The sequence below is a fragment of the Coloeus monedula genome, assembly GCF_965178545.1.
Source record: "Coloeus monedula genome assembly, chromosome: 11".
Lineage (NCBI taxonomy): Eukaryota > Metazoa > Chordata > Aves > Passeriformes > Corvidae > Coloeus > Coloeus monedula.
In genome coordinates this window covers 16,618,804-16,640,264 of record NC_138791.1, presented here as the reverse complement: position 1 = coordinate 16,640,264, position 21,461 = coordinate 16,618,804, and the positions used below count along the sequence as shown (strand labels likewise).

The following is a 21,461-nucleotide window of genomic DNA, read 5'->3' as shown; positions in this document are numbered from 1 at the left end:
TACGTGCTGCTCTCTTTTGTACTTCACTATGAAATAAAGTAGGTTGGAACCTTCTACTTTTTAAACTGTTACTAGGACATTATTCCTAGGGTGGGTTTGGGTTTTTTTTTTTTGTTTAAAACCTTGTATTTTAAATATCTTCTTTGCCTGACTTGTCTTTAAATGTGCTAGCTTGCAATATAGTTTATTTAAACAACCGTACTTACTTTTTTCCTTCTGTTTACCTAAGGGTTGTCTGTACTTTAAAGGGATTGCTGATGGCTGTTTTGCTCACAGCTTAACCAGTCCCCAGGAAAGAATAAAATCCCTGGCAAAATGATGATTTTGGCCAATGTAATTGCATTACTTTAGGGCTGTTGCTGGCAGAGCTCTGCTGGTTAAGAGCCTGAAAAAACCCCACGTCCTACGAAACAGAGCTGTGCTGGCAGGAAAGATCAAGCATCATATTCTTAATATTGTTGGAGTTTTTGTTTTCCTTGCAGTCTATGAGGGAAAATGAGAGCAGACTGACCTCATTTGCTTTTCAGATCTGGGTAAATTTATGCCTTGTGTGCTTAATTATTTGAAGCACTTCCAAGGCAGAGCCTCTCGTGTAGCTGGGTCAGTCGGCACCATCGCCTCCCCATGTCCCCCACTGGTCATCAAGGGAATGGGACAAACAAGTGGCACTTTGTTCTGGCTGCATACATGCTGATGTGTGGTGGTGTTCAGAGCTCCTCTTCCACACTTAACAGAAAGAAAAAGCTCCATTTATAAAGGGATGATGCACTCCTCACTATTTACAATGTTTGATCAGGATCTGGGAGGTTAAAGCCTATGGCAGCCCAAGAAATCTGTGAAGGCAATCCTATAACTTGAGCATTCTGTTGGTTGGAATTTTTGCTGTTTGCTCATGGGTTTCATTTTGGCCCTCTCTGTTGCAAGATGGTCCTCAAGAGGACAGGTTGTGCAGAGACTTGGGCAAGAGTTAATCTGTGAGGAGTGGGCTTGGCAAGATCAACTTTTAGAAGGGAAATTTTAGCCTGACTGCTCTGGGGTCATGAGATCCAAAACAGGCAACCAAGGAGGTGGACAGTGACATGCAGAGCAGGAGGATACAGAAATAATTAACACTACAGAAACTGCCTGCCCCATAGAAAATAGATAATTCCAGCAGAAAAGCCACTTCAAAACCTGCAGTTTCCACTTGCATTACTGGAAATAGAGGAATCTGCAGATTCCTCTTTTTTCTTCATCACTTCTCATCCCTGAGCTTTTGCTGTTCAATAAGGAAACATGATAATCCTTTGAGATTTTAATTATTGCCAGCTGGCATAAACTCAATCCAGTCACAGTGGTTTTTGGACGGTACACTCAGTTGAAGGGCTCTATGATGCAGATTGAGGACTTACAGAAGTGTCATTTTAGTTTCAAGGAAGCTGACAGCATCGGAAATAGGAGCAGAATGTGCACTTTATGGTGTTCCCGAATGAGCCTGTCATGCCCTGAACATCCTTATCTCTGGTCCAGTGTTCCCCATCTGTACAGGGGTGATAAGAGGGTACAGCTTGTACCACGGAGGAAATAGAGAATGAGGACACAGCTGGAGCAGGGGGCAGTGCCCCCTGTGCCCCCACCCTAAATCCATAGATCCTACAGTTTCCTGCTTTGTACCAGCAGTGACTGGGAGCTGACTCTCTTCAGAACCAGAACTGTCCTGCTGCTGAGGGTAAGTCAGCCACACCTGACCCTGGCTGAAAGAAACTGGAAGTGCAAATGAGGTCATTAGCTGAGGAAAATCACGTTTCGGTGAAGGTTTTAGCAGGCTGAGGAAGGTTTGCTCTGTGAAGGGCTGGTCTAGCAGCAGGTTAGGAAAGGATGAAGAGTGTGTGTCCTGCCCTCTGCTCTGCATTACTGAAGAGAAACACTCAAGGGTATTTAAAATAAAGTTTAGCAAAGCTGTTGGGAAAAAAATGTATCAGGTGAGATCAAGAGAGGGTGGAAATACCTGTGGCTCATAGAGTTCATGGAGAAAGATGAGTCATGGAAATGTATAACAGCTTTTCAAATGTCTAGGGTCGGCTGCTGGGCTGCCCCTTGGACAGGCTGCATGCCTGTGAAATGGGTAAATTATCTGCAGAGGCGTTCTGGAGAGTGCTTTAAAATTAATTTGATGGAACACGCCATAGGAATGTGAAATATTAAAGCAATTACTATTTAATGTCTCACTTTTCTGAAGTCACAGCATAAACACTGCAGACATTCCTGACACGTGTGGCAGGTCCCAGCTTTACTGCTCCCTACTACGTGCTCCGTGCTGCTGCTGGGGACTTGTTCCAATGTCTTGCAAATCATCTGTGCCAAGATGATCATCAGTGCAGTCATTAGGGGATGGAGCTTGAGGCTGTCAGGAGCCTTAAGAGCACCATGGGGCTGTGGGAGAGACTGGCCTGGCTCTGAGTGCCCTGTGTTTGTCATCCAGCCCTCCTGCCATCAAGGACAAGGCACTGGGGAGCCCTGGGGTGATCTGCATTGCTGAGGCAGTGGTGGTCCAGGTCTTTGCTTGGCTGAAAAAAAGTTGTGTCTTCTGCCTAGCATTTGGTGGGAGCATCTGGACCTGAAGGAAAGTTAATGGCTCTGATTAACATTTCTGCTCTCCTCCTGGAAGGAAAGTGGTCCTGCAGGGCTGCCAGCAACCCCTGTCCTCCAGCAGAGTGTTGGACTGGCTTCCCCACCTGCAACACATTTGGAATTGCCTTTTCCACTGCTGTGACTTCGCCTGCAGAGGAGGGATGGGCTCTGCTCCTGTAGCGTTCTACAGGGTTTTCATCTCATTTGAAAAGGCATCAGATATCTGGGATCTATTGAACCAGGAGTCCCTGTTCCCTGTGTGCTGTCAGCCTGTGATTTCTGCTTCTTCCCTCCTAATAGGCAGGAAATTAAGTGCAGTAGCTCATAGTTCCTCTGTGCTATTTTATTGCTAGAGAACAAAACACTGAGGAAATAAAATTACTTGGGAGGAAGATGAAACCTATTCAAGAGAGTAACTAATTTTTTTGGTTCTTTTTTTAATTTTCAGGTTCTACATTGAAAGCATTTCCTTTCTCAAGGACAAAACTACAGTAGAGCTGTTTTTTCTGAATGCCAAGTCCTGTGTACACCAGGTAAGACTCGGAGCTTCTGGTGCATCTCTCTTCTATTGCTCCTCTGCCACATACACAGTCCTGCAAACTTAGTAGGAGCTGCGTCTGATTTCCAAAACTAATTGAAGTATTAAGATCTCAGTGTGCTGACTCTCCTTGCCTTGAATGCTGATGCTTCGTGCAAATGGATAAGGCTGATGATGGGTTCTAGTCCTGCTTTCACAGCCCTGCTGTGTGCTCAGTGCTCTACAGTGAGTCTTAAATACTCAAAAGCTTTCAAGTTACTTGAAATCTGGGTTGTAGCTCCCCAGGTAGGCTCTGCTCAGTGGCACATCCTCCTGCTCTCTGCATAGCAAACACTCAAGGCAAGCATCTCTTTACTGACCTTGAATCAAACTTGTCTTATGAAGAAAAGGCCTATGAGGAAGGTCCTATGTTGTGGATTTGGCCCCTAATTTCTTAATTTCCTGCCTTAATTCAGTGAAGTAGTAAAGTAACAGTAAATAGTAAGAGCAAATCCTATAAAGTAGCAATCACAACCAGTTGTTGGAATACTTTCTGTACTTACTTTCTGGTTGAAAGGCTTCCACTGTTTTCTTAAAATGTTCAAACTGGTAAAATACATGTTTTTAAAAGTCACGTCAGGATGTGGTAATCAAAATCTTAAAAAATAAGGTTGATTTGCTGCAGATACACCTTGGTCTGGAATAAGAGTGGTGTGACAGCCAACTTTGCCATGCCCCTACGTGTAGCTGCAATTCAGTGAACTTTACTCTGATGCTTCTCGGATTTTCCAGTTAATGTCAAACTCTGGTGCCTTTTGTTTTCACTCACAGTTCAATCAGTCTAAGAGGGTCACTTGGTTATTACCACTTTTTCTTGGGAAACAATCCTGTATCACTAACTGCTGGTGGAGCTCAGTGTAGCCAGCCAAAGTTTTCACCTTTGATATGCTTCAGATTTTGGAGGATTCTTATTCAGCATCCAGTATTCACTATTTTATGGAAGAATATAGAAAGTGGTTAATGGCAAAGTTGTGACTGTGCTTTGTACAGGAATTCTTTTCTGAAAGCGTGAAGGAAATTGGTGCCTTTTTACAACATGCTAAAGTTTGAAAGATGCTCAAAGAACTTGGGGCCTCACTGGTTATGGTTATTAAAAAGCAAATCTCCATTTGACATACCTGCCACTTAAAGTGAAGGGTCTTGGCAACTTGTAGCCATCCTTAAATTGCTTCTTAACTGGAGAAGTTTAACTGGACAGATAGCACAAATAACTTTGGAATTGGGTCTGGTTTTGGGATGGAATGTAGAAAATGCCACTGCTATTGAAACAAGCCCTAGTCAATATTAAAACATTTGGGTTTCTCTATATGTGTTTATGTGTATGTATAAAGCATAACAGAAAGCAAAGGAGAAGAGAAGCATAAAAAAGTTGCAAAAAAAAAAAGTTTGAAGGCAGGCTGGGTCTGTTTTTACCCTATGGCTTGCAAGGTGTGTGCTCTAATTGTAGGAACTCAAAGTGTGGCTTCCCCATTCCTGCAAGCAAAAATGCCACAAGCAGAGGGTTTCTGTTGTGTTCAGTTTCTGTGGGCAGCAGAGGGATGAGGATGAGCAGCATCACCTCCTCCTGAGAGAAGGATCTATGGGCAGCACCAGGTGATTCAGCATGTAGCGAAAGCTGGGGAGTCCTGGCTCTGCCTGCAGCCCTCTCTGTCCTGGCAGCTTCACAGCCCAGCTCATGCCTGTGGCTCCTTCAGCAGGAGCCAGTTCATCTACTCTCAAGTAGCTTTTAACCTTCCAATTAACTCTTGTAAAAATATTCTGTCCTACGTGACAAACTTAGGGTCAGTCTCTCAGTTTCAGGTAGTTGTGAAGGGCACATGGGGCCAACCCTCGTCTGTAAGCCCATGGGATATGGACAGGAAGATGCACAAAGGCCCCTCAGATGTGCTTCCACAGCCTGTCCTCTCCCATGGTGCTGCTGGCACAGTTGTGGGCCAGGGAAGGAGCCACGGGATGAGCAATGTCTGAATAGGAGCAGATCCCCAGCTCCATGAGGCAAGTGGCTGATGCTCACTGATGACAGCCAGGAATGTTCCCTGGCATTTCTCAGTCATTAATCCAGCTCCAGGAGGTTAGACCTGCCTCCGCTTGGCTTTTTTGCCTTTCCTTTTTTTTTTTTTTTCCTCACTTCTTTCCTTTCTTTGCTGCATTCATGGAGTAAGGAAACCCCAGTGTATCAAAAAGCAGCAACCCAGACCCAGCCCATGTACTCAGGAGAGCTCCCCAGTGCACAGGCAGTGCCAGAGGATGCCCTGCCAGGGCAATATCCTAACATGGATTTCTGCATGAAGCCTCTGCTCTGTGTGGGTCAGAAATGTGGTTCAGGATAAATGCTGCAATACCTGGGGTGTGCTAAGACCTGTGTGGATAGGATTGCTTAAAAGTCAGTCATGGTTTTTTGCTTTCACAAAGGTGTTTCCAAAGTTTTCACTGTAGCCCTTCCCCATAGGGGAAACCCAAATCCAGGATGGTGCAAATACCTGATGCTTGAGTGCTCTTGTGACATTCCTGAGCCTGGCATGTGTTGACAGCACAGCAGTGTGTGGGTACCTGTGCTCCCATGGCTTCTATGCTTTCTGAGCAGAGGGGGAGAGGCTGATGCTGCCCTGCCTGTGACATGGGCATGCCAGTGCTCCTGCTGGCATGTGGGACACACCAGGAGAGCCAGACAAAGGCTTGGGTGAGCACAGCCAGCACAATGGCAAAGCTCTGTGCCAGTCCTTCCTGTAGAGGGGATTTATCCTGGGTTTACAAGGTTCAGAGGCTGCATCAGAAATGTATTTACAGTATTTTCAAGATACCTGTGTGTGAAATCCTGTAAGTGGCTGTATCTAATCAAAGAGAATGGAATCCCCCTAAGGAAGTCCAGAACCTCTGGGGTCAGGCTGGAGCTGCTGGGCAATGTGTGCTGGCCATTTTTCCTCAGATGAATAAAAAATTAGAGTAAATAATATAGCATATTAACTATATTCTTAGTTATATAATATATTACAAAATATGATTATGAGTAATAACTAATGGAATCAAAACCTGCATGACAGCTCTGAAGAGAGCGAAGGCTTGCTTGGTGCTCTGCAGTACACAGCCATGATTCTCTTCCTCACCTTTCAACTCCACATTCCTTCTTGCAAATAACTGCTCCTTGCTGCAAATCAGGTACTGCTTTATCCTGCCAGGACTTGGAGGAATCTGGGGCTTGTGCATTTTGCAATCCCTGTAGACATTTTGGCAAGGAGGGGACGAGATAGACAATAAAATCTCAGCTGCCAAAAATTTATTTCTTTCTACTTCCCACCCACTCCCCCACCTCTGTGCTCGTCTGTGCAGTCAAATCTCCTTTGTGCCTCTGGGAAGTTTGCTGGCACATGCCAGATTCGTGCATCCTGTGTGACCTGTGCTGTTCTCTGTGCAGTCTCCTCTCTGCCTGTGAGCAGCTGGGGAGCCAGGGGAGACCCCTCTGCCTGAAGCACAAGAGGGCTGAGACCTCATTTTTACATTTGTGAAGCCTCCTTTGCATGTGAACAGATCACAACATTTGCTGTTGCAGAGTGCCCAATGCCCCCTCACTGCACAAACCTTGGCATCCAGCTGAGACAGCAAATGCTGCCAGAGCTCTCACCCTGCCCTCCTTTCATGTCAAGCTGCCTATTTGCCCCCTGGTCTGGTGCTGCAGTCCCCAGGCCCTGTCAGTCCTGTGTGGTCCCAGCAGCTGCCTGGCTCCTGCTCATCCATGCTCTTGGAGCTTGGAGAAGCCACATCCATTGCCAGGAACAGCTTGGACCACTGAGCAGGAGGTGGGAGCTGGTGATAATTATATATCCAGGTCTGTGGAAGTGCCTCCCAGTAACTTGGTTAAAAACTCGTTTATCCACATGTATTTTGGGAGAATGCAAAGGCTGGAAGTGCTTTGTGTATATCTGGGCTCTCGTTCTCTTATGTGCCTCTCTTTTCCAAGGCTTTGAGTGAGTATCGCTGCCTGAAAACCTTCAGTGGTGACAACTTCAATTTAAAAGCGTTCTCTCCTGTCATTGACTTCAAGAAGCTGGGTTAAAATTTACAGCTGTCTGAAACCTACTGTACAGCTGGAATTTGAGAGTGGAAGCCTGGTGCTTGGTTCCAGGTGAAACGGGTATCTCAGAATGGATGTGTTTGCACAGGGAGCTCTGTAACGTGTTCAGTGTGTTATTGCACAGCCCATGACCATAGCTCAGATATTTTTAGGGAGGTGGGTCAGAACTGGTCACGCACATGCTGATGATAAATTTGGAAAGATAAATTAGTCTTTTCTTCTTTTGAAGCAGCCAAGTTTGGAAAAATAACACCCTACTTGGCTAGCAAAGCACTGTCAAATTTATTATGCATTAGGGCTAACCTCTATATACCTCTGCAGCCATAAGGTTGAGTCTTTGCCAGGCCTTAAAACATGTTCTGTAAATGAAGATCTTGGTCAAGTTGGCTGTGTTCCCTTTTTCCTCTGTGTCTCTGGGTGGGTTTATTTAATTTCCCATTTGTTTCAAGGACTTGTAAGAATTGCTTTAAAAAAAGAAGAAAAAAAGAGAAAAGTTAAAGGAAATGTAAGTTTTCAGAGGAGTCTGTAACTGTGATAGCTCCATGAACAGCAATGCTTGTGAGCACTTGGCAGCCTGAAGATCAGTGCTTACCAAGAAGAGCTGTTGAAACAGACCCCTGGTGTGAGCATGAAGTCTGGTGGGTTTCCAGCTCATGAAGAGGAAAGTGGTCATGTATCAGAGAGTTCTCAAAAGTTTTATAATGGATATTTCCTAATTCTCCCCCATCTCAAGGGAGAGGGGAACGTTCCCATGTAGCCTTGTAACACGTTGTAGTCTGATCCTAGCCAAGGCTATTAAATACCCTCTGTCCATTGCCTGAATTGGCTGTTCTGCTCCCAAAGACAGCACATGGAAAGCCCAGGTTGAGGTTCAGCAGGACCAGTTGGCCTTTTGCTCCTCCAGGGCTGCTCTCTCCTGTGGATTCTGCCATGGCAGCCACCCCCATGGCCCAGCCTCCAGAGCAGTGTGTCAGCAGATGAGGAGGATGGAGCGAGGTTGTGCCTGTGAACAAAATGGGACAGCAGGAGGAGGCAGAACCCCACGCTGATGTAAACTGGCAGATCCCCATGGGGCCCCCCACTTGTTACTCCAGGAGACCTCACATGGTTCTGTGCTGGTGGCTTTGGGGAGGGACTTGGCCACGGTGTGGGTTTAGTGCAGGGCCTCCTCTGAGAGTGCTGAGGTCGATCCAAGGCTGCCTGCTGTAAAGGGTGATGGTGCCCCAGGGACCTGTGAGGCTCTTGAGGAGGTGCAGGTTGTGTTCCAGCTGGGCTGGCCCATTGCATATGAAGATTCAGTTGATTTGCAGCCAGAGTTTTGTACCTCACAGCTCTTGATGTATTCACCTCCTCCTGAACTAACGACAGGGTTAATTGCCATGAAGAGTCCTGCACCTTTGATCTCCTGGCCACAGAGCAAAGATGCTGCGACAGCTCAGCCTGTTCAGTTGTTGTGTGTGTTGGATATCTCACCGTGATGCTGGGGCAGGAAAGCGAAAGGCTGTGATTACATGTTAAGGTTAATGACACTTGCTATGTACCCTGGCTTGCAAACCGGGAAGTCTTTATGTCTTTCCCCCATTCTCTGCTTTTACTCTTACATTAATGAAAAAAAAGCGACAGTAAACGTGTTCCTGTTGCACTGTGAGTCTCCAAGTAGCTGCTCCTTTCCCTGGAGTTTCATCTAAGTGTTGGCTGAGGCACAAAAGGCAAAGAGAGATGGACGAGAGTGGCTGGCAGAGACAGCAAAATAAAGGGTGTAACAGGGAAACCTGAAGCTGTTCCTCACCACGAGGCACTAACAGCTTTTATTTTCGGGCTGGGTTGGCCTAAGCCCCTGAGGTGGGAAGCAGCAGGTCTGGCCAGCAGGGAGCTGTGTTGGTCTCTGCACATGCACTGAGCTGTGTTTGGTCTCTGCACATGCACTGAGCTGTGTTTGGTCTCAGGCTGTGTTGCCTTATGTGGTTTGAAGGGCTGTGGGGTTCCATGCATGAAGTGAAAGACATCATGGACCATCTAAATGCGGTGTGAGGCCTCCTGAGCCACCCAGGCTGCAGGGCCCCGTGGGAGAAATGCAGCACCAGTGGAAATCTGAAGTGTTCCTCTGAGGAAGGTCAGGAGGAACAGACTGCCATTTGCTCCTTAAAAAGCTTGTATTCTGCTGCTTTTGTGCTTTGCTTTACCTCCCTGAGGTGTTGGAGTCACTTGCTTTGCTGTGCTTCTTCTCAGCTCAGAGTTTCTGTCCTTGGGAAGTGAGTCCCAGTTAAGGTGCTCAGCAAAGCTTGGCACATCTGATGCAGAAGGGAGTGGGATGGTGCCTCCAGTGCATTGCAGGGCAGTGTGAACAGCAGGTGACTCCACCAGGACTGAGATGTAGGTGTGAATGCTGGTAATTAGGACAGGCAATTTAATGCTGGAGGTTATCCATGTGCTGCCAGTGTTTGTCTCTGTGCAGTAATTAATTACCCAGCACAGCCACTCCGACAGGGCGAGTGACAGGATCTGCCTGACCTAGTTCCTCCTGCGCAGCTTGTGTGGTGTAACAGGTTGTGGCCAACACCCACTGCCCTCCCTAACCTGCCAAAAAAAGCCTTAAACACTGAAAAGCTGCTAGGCTTTCTGCACTGCTGGGACCTGCCAGCCCATCCTCTGGCTGCCAGGACACACAGCAGGGATGCTGCATCCCTGGTGGGAAGTCACCATGGTGCTGGATAAGGGCACAGGGGCGCTGGCACTGCTTTGTTCACTTGTGCTGGGTCCACACCCAGCTAATTGCCTGCTTCAGTTTGAACATCTTGAAGACGTTTGGGTCCTTTCTTTCCCTCTGACTAATTGCACCCTTCTTTCAGCTTTTTTAAACACCTTTCGGCAACCACTGGTAATTATATTCAATATTGTGGCTGTCTTGAGGCTATTCAATCATAGTGTGTGCATTTTTGGGGGTGTCTTTGGCTCATAAAAATTTTAAGGAATTGGTTTGAGGGAACAGGTGTGTTGGTATCTGAATTCTCAAATCTTCAGGTGAAATGTTTTTGTTGTCAGTCTTTAACCTCTGGAGGTTATGTGTGTTTTGAACAAACCATGTCCACTTTTACTTCTTGCTCTGGCTCTAAAGAGTTAAACATGACAGTTCCTGTGTGTTGCTTATTTTTTTAAACCTGCTTTAATCTGAGTTTGCAGCCTAAAGATTTGCTTAACACAGTTAATGCTCATCTGATTATCACCACTCTTGATCTGAGTTTTCATGAGGATTTCAGACTTGTATCTCTATGGCAGTAAATTCTAGTGTTGTTGCTGTGTCTAATGAGGGTTCACTGCTCCATTCACAACCGAGCTTGTGATTTTTATCACATTCTAAGTCTATGTCTGTGCAGCAAAAGACTTGAGCTGCTGTCTGAACTGGGGGCTAAACTCTGCCCATGGGCACTGAAGGTTGAGTTGGTCTTTACCAGATGCTGAGATAGTGACCTACTCCTGCTCTGCAGTAATCACCAACCAGTTTGGACACCTGCTGTAGCCTTTTATTACTCTGATGTGTATCAGGATGACAAAAGCCACCACCTGAATCCACTGGACCAAGTGCAGGGTTTAGACAGCCAGTGGTCTCAGTCTCACTGGTTAAAATGATTGGTCCCTGTGCAAACTCTAATTTAAAAATATCAGTTTCATCCCCTCCCTGGAGCTGCAGTCACTAGACTGTTTAAACTCATTTACATCTCAAATGTAGAAGACTCAGATTCCATTATCTGAATGACATACATCTACTTAACCTCGTGCTGGTGACCCTGTTCCCACTTGGGATAAATCTAGGAAAACCTTCCATCTTCATCTTCAGTACGTGGCTGTGGGAACACTGGCTGCCCTGGCTCTCAGGGCCCCCCACTTGCTCACTGAAGTCTCTGCTTGAATTACCCTGGCAATGGCAGGCATTGAAAATTAATCTTCTTACAGTCATTTTCCTCATCTGTTTTTGAAATTTGACCTTGCTGATAAAGCAATACTGAAACAGAAACCCCCGTCTTCCAACCTCCAGGCTGAAAGATGATCATAAAATCAAAATATTGCCTGAGTGAGTGGGGAGAGTTATGGTCCTGCACTCCAGAGTGACACATATCACTGTCTGGATTTGTGTCAAGTCAAGGCCTGTCTAAACTCCATGACAGCCCAGGGCAGAGCTGGATTACATTACAGCAATGGCCAGTTGGGAAGCCAGATGGCAAATAATGTTATATTATGATGAAAAATACTTCCAGGCTCAGAGAGAATTGTCCAAGACACTGTCACTTGGAGCGCATTAGTCTGTCAAATACAGGCTGAGCTGGGCTTTGGCATCCTTTGCTGCAAATCCTGGCTTGCTACTTAGCTACTGCAGGTCTTCATGGCAGTCTCTTCACTCCCTTGCATCTTTTTTTTTCTGTGATTTTAGTCCCTTTAAAGGGTGGGTTGTTCTTTTGGTTGGTTGTTTTTTTTTGTTTTTTTCTTGAGCCTTGCTTAGAGTGGCCCCACTCTCCTGCCACTGTTGCTGTGTGGTGATACAGGATAATAACTAGGGCTGGTCTACCCTGTTCTGAGGTTTGCAGCAGCTGGAGAGACACGGTGGCAGCCCTGCTCCTGGGGTGACCTGTTTGTCCCCTTTGCTTGGCCAAGACACCTGCAACGTCTTCGAGAGGTCAGGTCAGGGAGGACTCTCTTACCTCTTCACTTCTTTACAGCTTCTAAGCAAATGCGTTTGAAGCTGAAGGCACTGGCACATCAAATCGCTCATTCTGAAAGCAAAGACTGAAACTTCATCACCTAGAGAAGCCAGTCCTCCTCCATGCTCTCTTTGGTCTCCTAAAACCCTAAATGAAGTGGTTTGTGGGATCCCTGTTAACACTTGTGGCCACGCCATAGCAGCCAGTAAAGTGACCATAGTGTCTAAAGGCCAGTGTCTAGGAAAAAGCAAATAAACACAGAAGAGCAGCCTCGTAATTACTATTGCTAATTAGCTAATGGCTGTGAGGTGCTTTGAAGATGAAAAGTGAGGAGGTGCTTGGCTATTAAGTCCCAAACACCCCTGTAAGGCCAGCAGCAGCTCTTGGTGGGTCAGCAGAGACTCTGCTGCAGCAGCTCATCGAGTTATCTCGATGCTTACCAAGCTTATCTGGGAGCCAGCAATAAATCGAGAGGGCTTTGGAGAGATAAATCTCCTCGTTTCTTGTAGGCTTAAAAGGCAATGAGCCGCATGTAGCTGATTCCGCCTTGGGGCAGGGAGATGGTTTTGATGAGCTTTTAAGGCCCCTTCTGGCCCTGTTTTCCCTGATTTTGTGATCCAGGGACAGCTTTGCCGAGCCAGATCTCACCTTTCCTGCTGAGCTGAGGTTCTCTGTGATGGCATTTTCCCATGTCTGGGTTCTCTGCCTGCTGGTGCAGGACAGCGTGGTGCAGGGGTGATCTGATCTCCCGTAATCCTCTCACCACCACAGCTGCCCTCAGAGGCTGCTTGGGCAGATGCAATTTAAGCTTTCAAAAAGCCAGCTCAGATGTGCATGACAAAGACTAACCTGATACAGACCTGGAAGTAACAAAGTGCCTGAAAATGGCACCTATGTGAAGAGCTTCTGGGCTTCAATCTTGCCTCTTTTCTTAAGCATCAACATGAAAGAGATCTGAAGGAAGGATGAACTTCAAGCTGGTTTTTTTCTCTTAACTTGTGATGCGCCCCTCCTCTCCTTCTAATAAAATATGTCTGGGAATTCTTTGGAGGCTACTCTGCATAGCTGTTGCCACACCTGTTGGGAAGGGGAAATTCCTCTTGGTCTGCCTGTCAGAGAAGCCTGGGGGAGTGCTGTTGCCAGAATGTTTTATTGACAAAGCTGGCAAAAAAACTTCCTTTCCATGAAAATTGAATTATTTGTTTGTTCACTTTTGAATTTAGGCTCTGTGGGCCAGACCTGCAGCTGTGGTAAATTAGCTCAGCTCCAGATGTGCCCTAATATATTTCTAGATGTCATTTCCCTGTATCTGTATGTAATTCTGTAGATCTTCCTGCTGCCCTGGTTTTGGCATTATTTCAGCTTTCGGTCTGCTTTGTCTCCTCATTCAGCCAACACATCCTGGGGACTAAGGATGTATTGGAATCTCAGTGACAGGAGGCAGGCATCATGTCCACTATCTCCATTTGCAGAAGGTCAATAAGAAAAATTTGTGTTCCTGGGCTGCTTCATAGGCTCAGTTTTGTGCTTTACCCATTGTTTGCAGGATGCAGGAGAACTAAAGGCTGCAACTGTCAGTACATCGCCTTTACTGTTCCAGTGTCTCTGCTGGTCCCAGAGTAGAACCAAGGCCAGGGGTTTTCCTGGTTGAAAGTTTGCACTTAAGCTTGTAAGCAGGGGGAAAAAACCGGGATCCTTGTGTAGTTTTGATGCTTTGGCACCTGTGGAATTTCTGAGTACCCAGTGGTGTTAGGACAGGGCAGCTTTTGGAGTGGGCTCAAGGCACAGGAGATTTCCAGCATGGGGTCCGTGCAGTTTTTCTGAACAGTTCTTCCAAGTCCACAGGAGTTCTAGAGCACTGTAGGATGCAGACTGAGCAGGACAAAGGACTCAGTTATGCTGTCTTTGTGATTAATCAGTATGACTGCTTTAGCATCAGAGGGCTGTGTACCACCATCACAACAAAGAGTGAACGGTCCTAAAATTATAAGCAATAAAACTCTTTACCAAGAGATGATGTAGTTTCTTGGTCTTCTCTTGGCTGGGACACGGCTATCCCAGTGGATAGATGCACCCAAGCTCAGCTTCTGTGCTTTGGAGAGCACTGAGCTGGGAAATACCTTTTCTTCTAGATTGAGTCAGGGGTTTAGATCTTGTCAAATACTGATACTTGTTGAGCTGATATGTGCTCCTGGGTGCCATCCAACCATGTATCTGCCATGCCCCATCCCTGCAAGAGTTGAATGTCAGGTTAGACAGAGCTTGGAGCAACCTGGTCTGGTGGAAGCTGACCCTACCCAGGGCAGGGGGCTTGGAACCAGATGGTTGTTACGGTCCCAAACCCAACCACTCTATGATTCCAACCCAAACCAGTCTCTGGTTCTGTGACCTGTGAACCTTGCCCCGAGAAGGGTGTGTTCTTCGAGCCATTAAAAACCCTTCGTTGCTGCATGGCAAGGGCTGGCAGCGTGCGGGACCGTGTCCTGGTGAGCTCGGGTGCAGTCACACGGAGCAGCATCCCGTGAAATGCAGTAACAGCGAGATTTGTAAAGAAAGCAGGCGGAGGGCAGGGCTCGGGGTGGGAGGACGGGCTGTGTGGCCGGGCTGTGTGGCGGTGGCAGCGGGGGGACACGGGGCGGGGAGCGCCGGTCTGGCAGCGAGAGCCGGCGCCGCCTCCCCGCTGCCCCCTCCCCGCCTTCCCCGCGGCCGGGCCGGGCGCGCCCGCTCACGCTCTGCTCTCTCCGGCACAGGGGCAGATCGAAGTGGACAGCGAGACCGTCTTCAAGTTGGCCGCCCTGGTGCTCCAGGTGAGTGTCTCTTCCCGGCTCGGTTTGGCTCAGCACATTCCCCTTCCTGGGGTTTTTTCCCCACTCCATACAGACAAGCCCCCGCAGGGTTGTTGATGGTTTCCGCGGCTGGGGAGTGGAGGGGAAGCTGGAACATACAGGAGTTACTTTCCTCATAGGCGAGTAAGACAAATATTTATTTGAGGAGTTTTAAATTGAAAGAGTAAAACCTCATCAAGGGAAGTCATTTATCTGGGCAGGTTTCCATTCAATTTATCACTTACCCTAATTTAAATACATTCCAGAGATCTGGGAAGAAAAGTGTAAATATTGCAGCTAAATCAGCTATATTATGCCTGTGAATCTTCTTTTCAGAGCATATGGTTTTGATACCTCTGTTATGTTGAAATATACAGAGTCAGTTTTTCCCTCTCATTAATCTAGTTTTGTTGTACTGAGACTTAAACTCCAGTTATTTGCCGCTTTCTATGAAATAAAATTGTGCCTTTAAAATATTGGGGGTTTTCCCCTGTTGCACTGTCAATGACAATGTGCCCCAGCAAAGCTGCAGCAGCTTGATCTGCCTGAACAGTTGTTTTCATCTCCAGTGAGCACAATTCCTCCCAACTGCTGACTGTACAGCCAACTTTTGCCTGGATGAGAGAGGAAGGAGAATTGTATTTCACTTCTTGTGCAGTAAAAGCGACATTTGATTTGTGATGTGAAATTCACCCCCATTTTGGAAGCAGTTGTATTTATGCTGTAGGTGGATTATCTACAGCTGGGAGCATGAGGGGCCAAGTTCAGCTCTCGAGCACATGCAGGCAGGCTCCGTGTTTTGCAGGGAGTGTGGCGGGGGTCAGGATCTGCCCGCAGAGCTGTGGGAGTGGGGAAGTGAACAATGCTGGGAAAATCGAGGGCTTCTGAAGAGATCATGTTTTAATTCTGTCACTGTTTTTCAATTGTAGGAAGCTAAAGGGGACTATTCCAGGTAATAACATTTTCCTTTCTAATACTGGTGTGCTTGATGGATGTGTTTTTCTGTGTTGGCATTGTATTGCAAACAATCACAAATGGGGGTAAAGTCCAGCTGCGAGCAGTGCCCAAAGAGAGTGAAATGTGCTGCTGGGCTGGATAAAATCTGAGTCTGCAGGGTGAGTAATGCCTTTTGTGAGCAAACTCTGAGTCAAAACAGTGTTTCAGGCTACCACGCTTTGCTCCCCTCCCAAATGTGGGTGCCGAAGTGGGAGAAGGGGAAAGCTCCCACACTTCCTGCCAGAAAGCCTGTGCTTTGCCAAACTTTTGCCAAGAAAACCGTTGCCTGTGCTCCTGCAGAACTGTGTTTGGGTCCATGTGGGTGACCTTGCCCACAGCCATGCCCATGCAGTGGCAGCACGTGCAGGGACGTGGGGCTGTCAGCTGCCGCGGGGATCAATGAGCCGTGTTCTCCTGCAGCTGCCCCAGGGCCTCTCCCTCCCTGCACTTGACCCAGCAGTTGTGTTGTGGCTGATGGGGGACCCCCTTGCTCCGCTTGAGCTGTTTAAAGCTGCATCATCAGGTTGGGCTTCCCCTTGAAGGTGCATCTTACCCAGCTCTGATTGTGATAAGGGGCTGTGGGGAGCAGGTGGAGACACACTCGCTCGGGAAAGACCTTCCATTCGAAAGAGCTCACCAAGCAAATAGAAGTTCAGAAGATTGGCTTTGGTCATGTTAATATTTTACTACTTGCTGAGTTTCCATATGGGAGGAGAGGTGTGTTTTACACTTTAGCTACAACAGCTTTGGAGAGCGCTCAGTACAGACCTGTCTGCCCAAATGCAGAGAGCAAGTCACGTTTGACTGCCAGAGTGACTCTGCTTTCCGTTCCAGGGGGCAGTTGTCAAGTCAATGCCAATGCCCTAGACCCCTTCTCTTCAAATGCCTGTCCATTCTCTGCTGAAGGACACGCTCTGTGAAGTCCATCAAAGTCTCATCCTCAGCGTGCTGTCACACCTGCAGGGAGAAAAAGATGTCTTTGACCAGCTGGCTGGGCTGGCTGTGCAGACCATTTCTGTTCCCGTCCATGCTGTAGACCTGCTTTGTGATCCCCAGTATATTGCTTTTACCTGTAGTGTGCTGAGTTTTTCTCTAGGAAGACCCCTTGTCTTGTCTTATCTCACAGGGACACCCTAAGCTTAGCTCAGTTTAGGCACAGATAACCAGAAAATCACTGCTGACTCCACCATAAGTAATTTGTTAAGCTGTAGCAACTGGTGGCACATTTTTCTTGATTCTCAAGATCAGGGGTTAAGGTTAAAAACCACTTTAGTGGTGAAAATGTGGTTTAAACTTAACACTGCCTCCTTATCATTTGCCATAAATAGGTTTGTAAGTATGGCTTCTAGAGGCCAAGAACTGTGTCTGTGGTTGTTTCCCATGGTTCCCTGGACACGTTGCAAGGAGTGGATTGCCCATGATTACCTTCAGAAGTATGTAAAGAAAATTGGAGGGAAGAGCATTCTGCTACAAGAGTGATTTCCAAATGCAGCTATTCTCCTAAGAGTTGCATGGAAACAGCTGCAGCGATTGTTTCCTCTGTTAAACTGAGCATATGTTATGCCCCCGTAGCAAATGAGCATGGCCAGCTGTCCCAGGCCCCGTGAGCACACCAGGAGTGAAGGAATTTCATGTCACAGATCACAAGTGGTCCTTTGGGCCAGTGCTGATAAAGCACTAGCTTAATTACCAGCATATCTTAATGATGATACTGAAGGACTGGCCTCTGCTGCCCAGCTTGCTGTGGTGCACAGACTGTCCTGCAGCAGTGCTCCTGTGCAGTGTGATTTGCCTCCCTTTGCAGTGCCTTTAGTGTGTTCTCTGCTCGCTGCCATTTGGCCATTCTGCTTTGAATCACCTTCTGGAATGTGGCTCTTACACCACTTCTGCTTCCATGAGAATGTGCAGGTTGATTTTTTTGGTACTGGACTAGTGCTGAATGATCGTGGGTAAATACAGGAATTGCCTGAAGTCCTGGAGATTAGCTCTCTGAAGTGAGGATTGGGCCAGTCCAGGCAATGCTGGGGATCTCTTCCTGCCTGATTTTTCACACATATCCCATAGGCAGCTTTTCCATGGGGACACATCCTGTGGTGGGGTCACTGTGTAGCATTCCCGCTGACGTCAGCTCTGTACCAGGCCCTGAACGTATCAGACTCCTGTGGTTCTACAGGAGCCTCTTTCCCAATCCACTGCTCACATTCTCAGATAACGCCCTGATGGCAGGGAGCAGCAGCCTCCTGAGCAACACCCTCCCCTGCCCCATGCTGAGTGGGTGAGCGCATTCCTTGGAAATCTGTTTCTTTTCAGTGAGCAAACCTGACAGGTGGGCGATTGGAGAAAGTGAAAAACTTTTGATTTCTACACCACAGAGGTCACTCTGGAGCGACTTTGCAGTCTGGTAGCACTGGCAGCATGGGGATACCAGGGACTTTGGGGTTTGGCCCTTGCAGGTGCTTTGCAGTAGGACCCCAAGGTCATGAGCTGGGCTCTTACAGGACAGGGGTTTCATAGAATCATAAAATGGTTTGGGTTGGAAGGGACCTTAATGATCATTTAGTTTGTGCCTTATTACTTGGAGAGAGGCTTTATGTGAGGTGAACCACCCAAGTCCCGCTTTGAGAGGACCTGGTTTTGAAGACATCTTTATAAAACTTAAGTGCATGCTTCAAAATTGCACCCGCAGCATGTCCTGGTTTGGACAACTCTCGATTCTCAAAGGCAGCCTAGACTGGCTTTGGGACACAGGAGGAATGAGGAACAAAGGTGGCAGCAGACCACAGCCAGTGTAGCTCACCATGTACCCTTTATTTCCTTTTCCTGTTTACCCAACTGGTGATCCCAGCCAAGAAAATTCCCTGCTGTGTGTGATGAAGAGGATGTCACAGGGATGGTCAGTGAGCTGGGATGGTGTCAGGGCTGCCCTGGGCAGAGCAGTTCCTCTGGACAGTCCTGCAGCTGTGCTGTCCCCAGGAAGGCTGGGATGCTGCACATTCCTGCCCCTCTGCCTTCCTGTGCAGTGTTGGGCATACTTTGCTCAAGAGGAAGGATGTAACACTGGCTCGTGTTTGCTTTTCACGACTCATCCATGGCTTCCAGTTGACTGCTCCTCTGTTTAAGCTGAGTTCCCAGCACTTTTCAACCAGCTCCTGCAATAGGAACCCCAAGCAAGCATTAGTCATTGATTGGAGTTTTGAAACTCTGCGTGAGTTAATTGCGTTCCTCCACTCTCGTATTTGCAAACGAAACAGAAAAATCTGCAAGCCTGGTTTTACGAAATCTTGGTTTTTAATCTCTATGCAAAGGTTTTAGAAAGAGAATATGATTCAAATTGCATCTTCCGGCATGGCTCAGTTTTGGGGGAAAAACGTACATATTCTGTTTATTTTAGGAATTTTATTTAAATTTTAAAGAAATGTAATGTTTTGGCAGTCTGTTAATTATTCATCTTGTAAATATGCAACATATAAAGTCTGTCTTCCTTGGGAAATAAATGATTTAGCTGTATTTAGTTTACAGATTAAGCATTTGCCCTCGAAAATGCTGTACAATACTATATATTTTGTAGCTTAATGAGAGAGACGGTTTGTAACTGAGAAGTCCTAAATGCTGTCCTAGCATTGGAAAAATGTTTATTAAAATCAGATTAGCTACAGGGACTATATAAGGAAAGTGACTTGGGGGAAAAAAAAAGAAGTTTATTTTCTGACTGATAATCTTGGACCGTATTTTCCCCAGTACCATTTCCAGGACTGAAACCCAGCCGTGCTCCGTGGAAGTTAATTAAATTGCTGGAGGAGGGCTTCTATTTTCTTTAAATAGCTGACGCATTCGTTTTTGATTCTGGCCTGTGGGCTGCAAAGATAACTCCCGACTGGTATAACATAACACAGACAAAATAATGAATTCCTGATAGCTGACATGTGCAAGGCACCGGGGTTTATCGTTATGGGGGTGATAAAGACAGTTTGTAAAAGGAAAAGGTTTGGGTGAGAGATAGCCCTGCAAGTGAGGCTATGGAGTAATTGGTTCAGAAACTCCTGAACTTTAAAACTCTACTGAGAAAAAAAAGTGGAAGTTCTTGATCTAGGTGCAGAAAGTAGTATTAACAATTTGCTCCTAATTAAAAGTGAGTGCTCAGTGTGAGATTTTTGGGTAGTGTTTTGTTGGGAAGCTGAATGTTTTGCCAAGCAAACTGGAAGATCTCTTGGTAGAAAAGAATGTGGGAAAGATAACGTGGGCAGTGCTAGAAAATAGCTGTTGGAAAGAAGTTAATAATTGTCTGATAGCAAAGCACCTGCTCACTCTACTGCTAACCTCAAAATGAAGGTACCCTGAGGAACAGGACACACCTGAGGTCTGTTGGAGGTTGCTTGTCCAGCCTGATTTTGGGAATCTTGTCAGGTTCACGTGACCAAAACTCCAGTTGTGGCCATGTCCAGGACTGGGGTTGGAGCAGGAAGACAAGTTCAGGGATGAGTTACCAGGGGACATCTCATCTGGCAGCCAAAGACTGGAGCCCAGTCTGGATCCTCTTTCAGCCCCAAGTATTCCCTCACACCTCTATCAGTGAGTGATACAAAAGAGCTGGTGGGTCACCAGAGGATTCACTCTCAGAACATCCATCTGGTGCCTGTCATACCAGCACCATAGTTCAGTTTCTGATGTTCTTTTCCATGCAATGCACTTTTGAAACGCCCATGCACTGATATCCTCAGCCTTTTTCCAGGCTGCCCCCAGCTCCCCGTGGGCTGAGTCTGCCTGGCTGTAAATCAGTGCTCAGCACTGGCGCTGCCTTGTGCCCCTTGTGCTCCTCAGCCCTTGTTTGCCAAGTGACTCATTGTGTGTTTTGCCTTTCAGCTGTGACTCCCAGCACTTTTTCTTTAAATACCTGGTGAGGCACTGGCTCTGAACCATTAACTCTGTCTCGGTCAAACCCAGCTGTGTGCTTTCCTCAGCTGCCTCTTTTTCAATAAACAGCTAATTTAGGACAAGATGAGCAAAAGTCTACTTACTCAGAGCCTGTTAGTTGAGGGGGTTGATTATTTATTTTGCTTGGTTTGGGAAGATCTGATGAACCAAGGTAGTAAATAAGCAAGTTTAGGGAAAGTCTCATGTTTCATATCTATTTCATACAATGATGATGATTCCCCTACTGACAGGTATCAGATACCCACTTTCTCAAGAGCTTAACTGAATTTTATATCCTTTTCAAAGAAAATTGGTTGAAGACTACAGTGATTTTTCTCTAGCAGGGTGAAATTTTTTCTTTTGTTGGTGAGTCCCTGTAGGTTTGCCATGAGGAACAGGAGCTGAGGAAAGGCAGCAAGCAGAAGGGAGCCAGGCAGGGAACTGCTGAGCTCCATCTCCCTCAGCATTGAGGCAGCAGTTGAGAAGAAGACATTGTTTTCTCCTGGTGTTTTATTTTTCATGCAAACCAGGTGCAAATACCAAAAAAAAAGTACTTAAGATGCCATTTTTTGGATAGACTTTTCAGAGCAACGGGGCTTTTTCCACTGGCACTGCTTGTAGATTCATCCAGTTCATGGCAGACCAAAGCATATACAGCCTGCAATGATGTAATTTTAATGGGTTTTTTTACAATTTCCTATTTTAAAGCAGTTCTGTAAGGGCTGTCAAGGAATTAGTATAGAACACTTACTATGTAGCAGATTAATTAGGTGGAAGCA

At 46.7% G+C, this 21,461-nt stretch overlaps 1 protein-coding gene across 1 annotated transcript in view; it reads left to right on the top strand.

The window, feature by feature from the left end:
* Nucleotides 1-21,461, top strand: part of FRMD4B (FERM domain containing 4B) — a gene marked incomplete at both ends in the record, with an annotated part of 77,464 nt that overhangs the window by 22,665 nt on the left and 33,338 nt on the right. Inside the window, 3 exons of the mRNA XM_082289025.1 lie at nt 3,059-3,143; nt 14,701-14,757; nt 15,705-15,727. Coding sequence (XP_082145151.1) covers nt 3,059-3,143; nt 14,701-14,757; nt 15,705-15,727 — 165 coding nt within the window. The remainder of the gene's footprint in view (nt 1-3,058; nt 3,144-14,700; nt 14,758-15,704; nt 15,728-21,461) is intronic.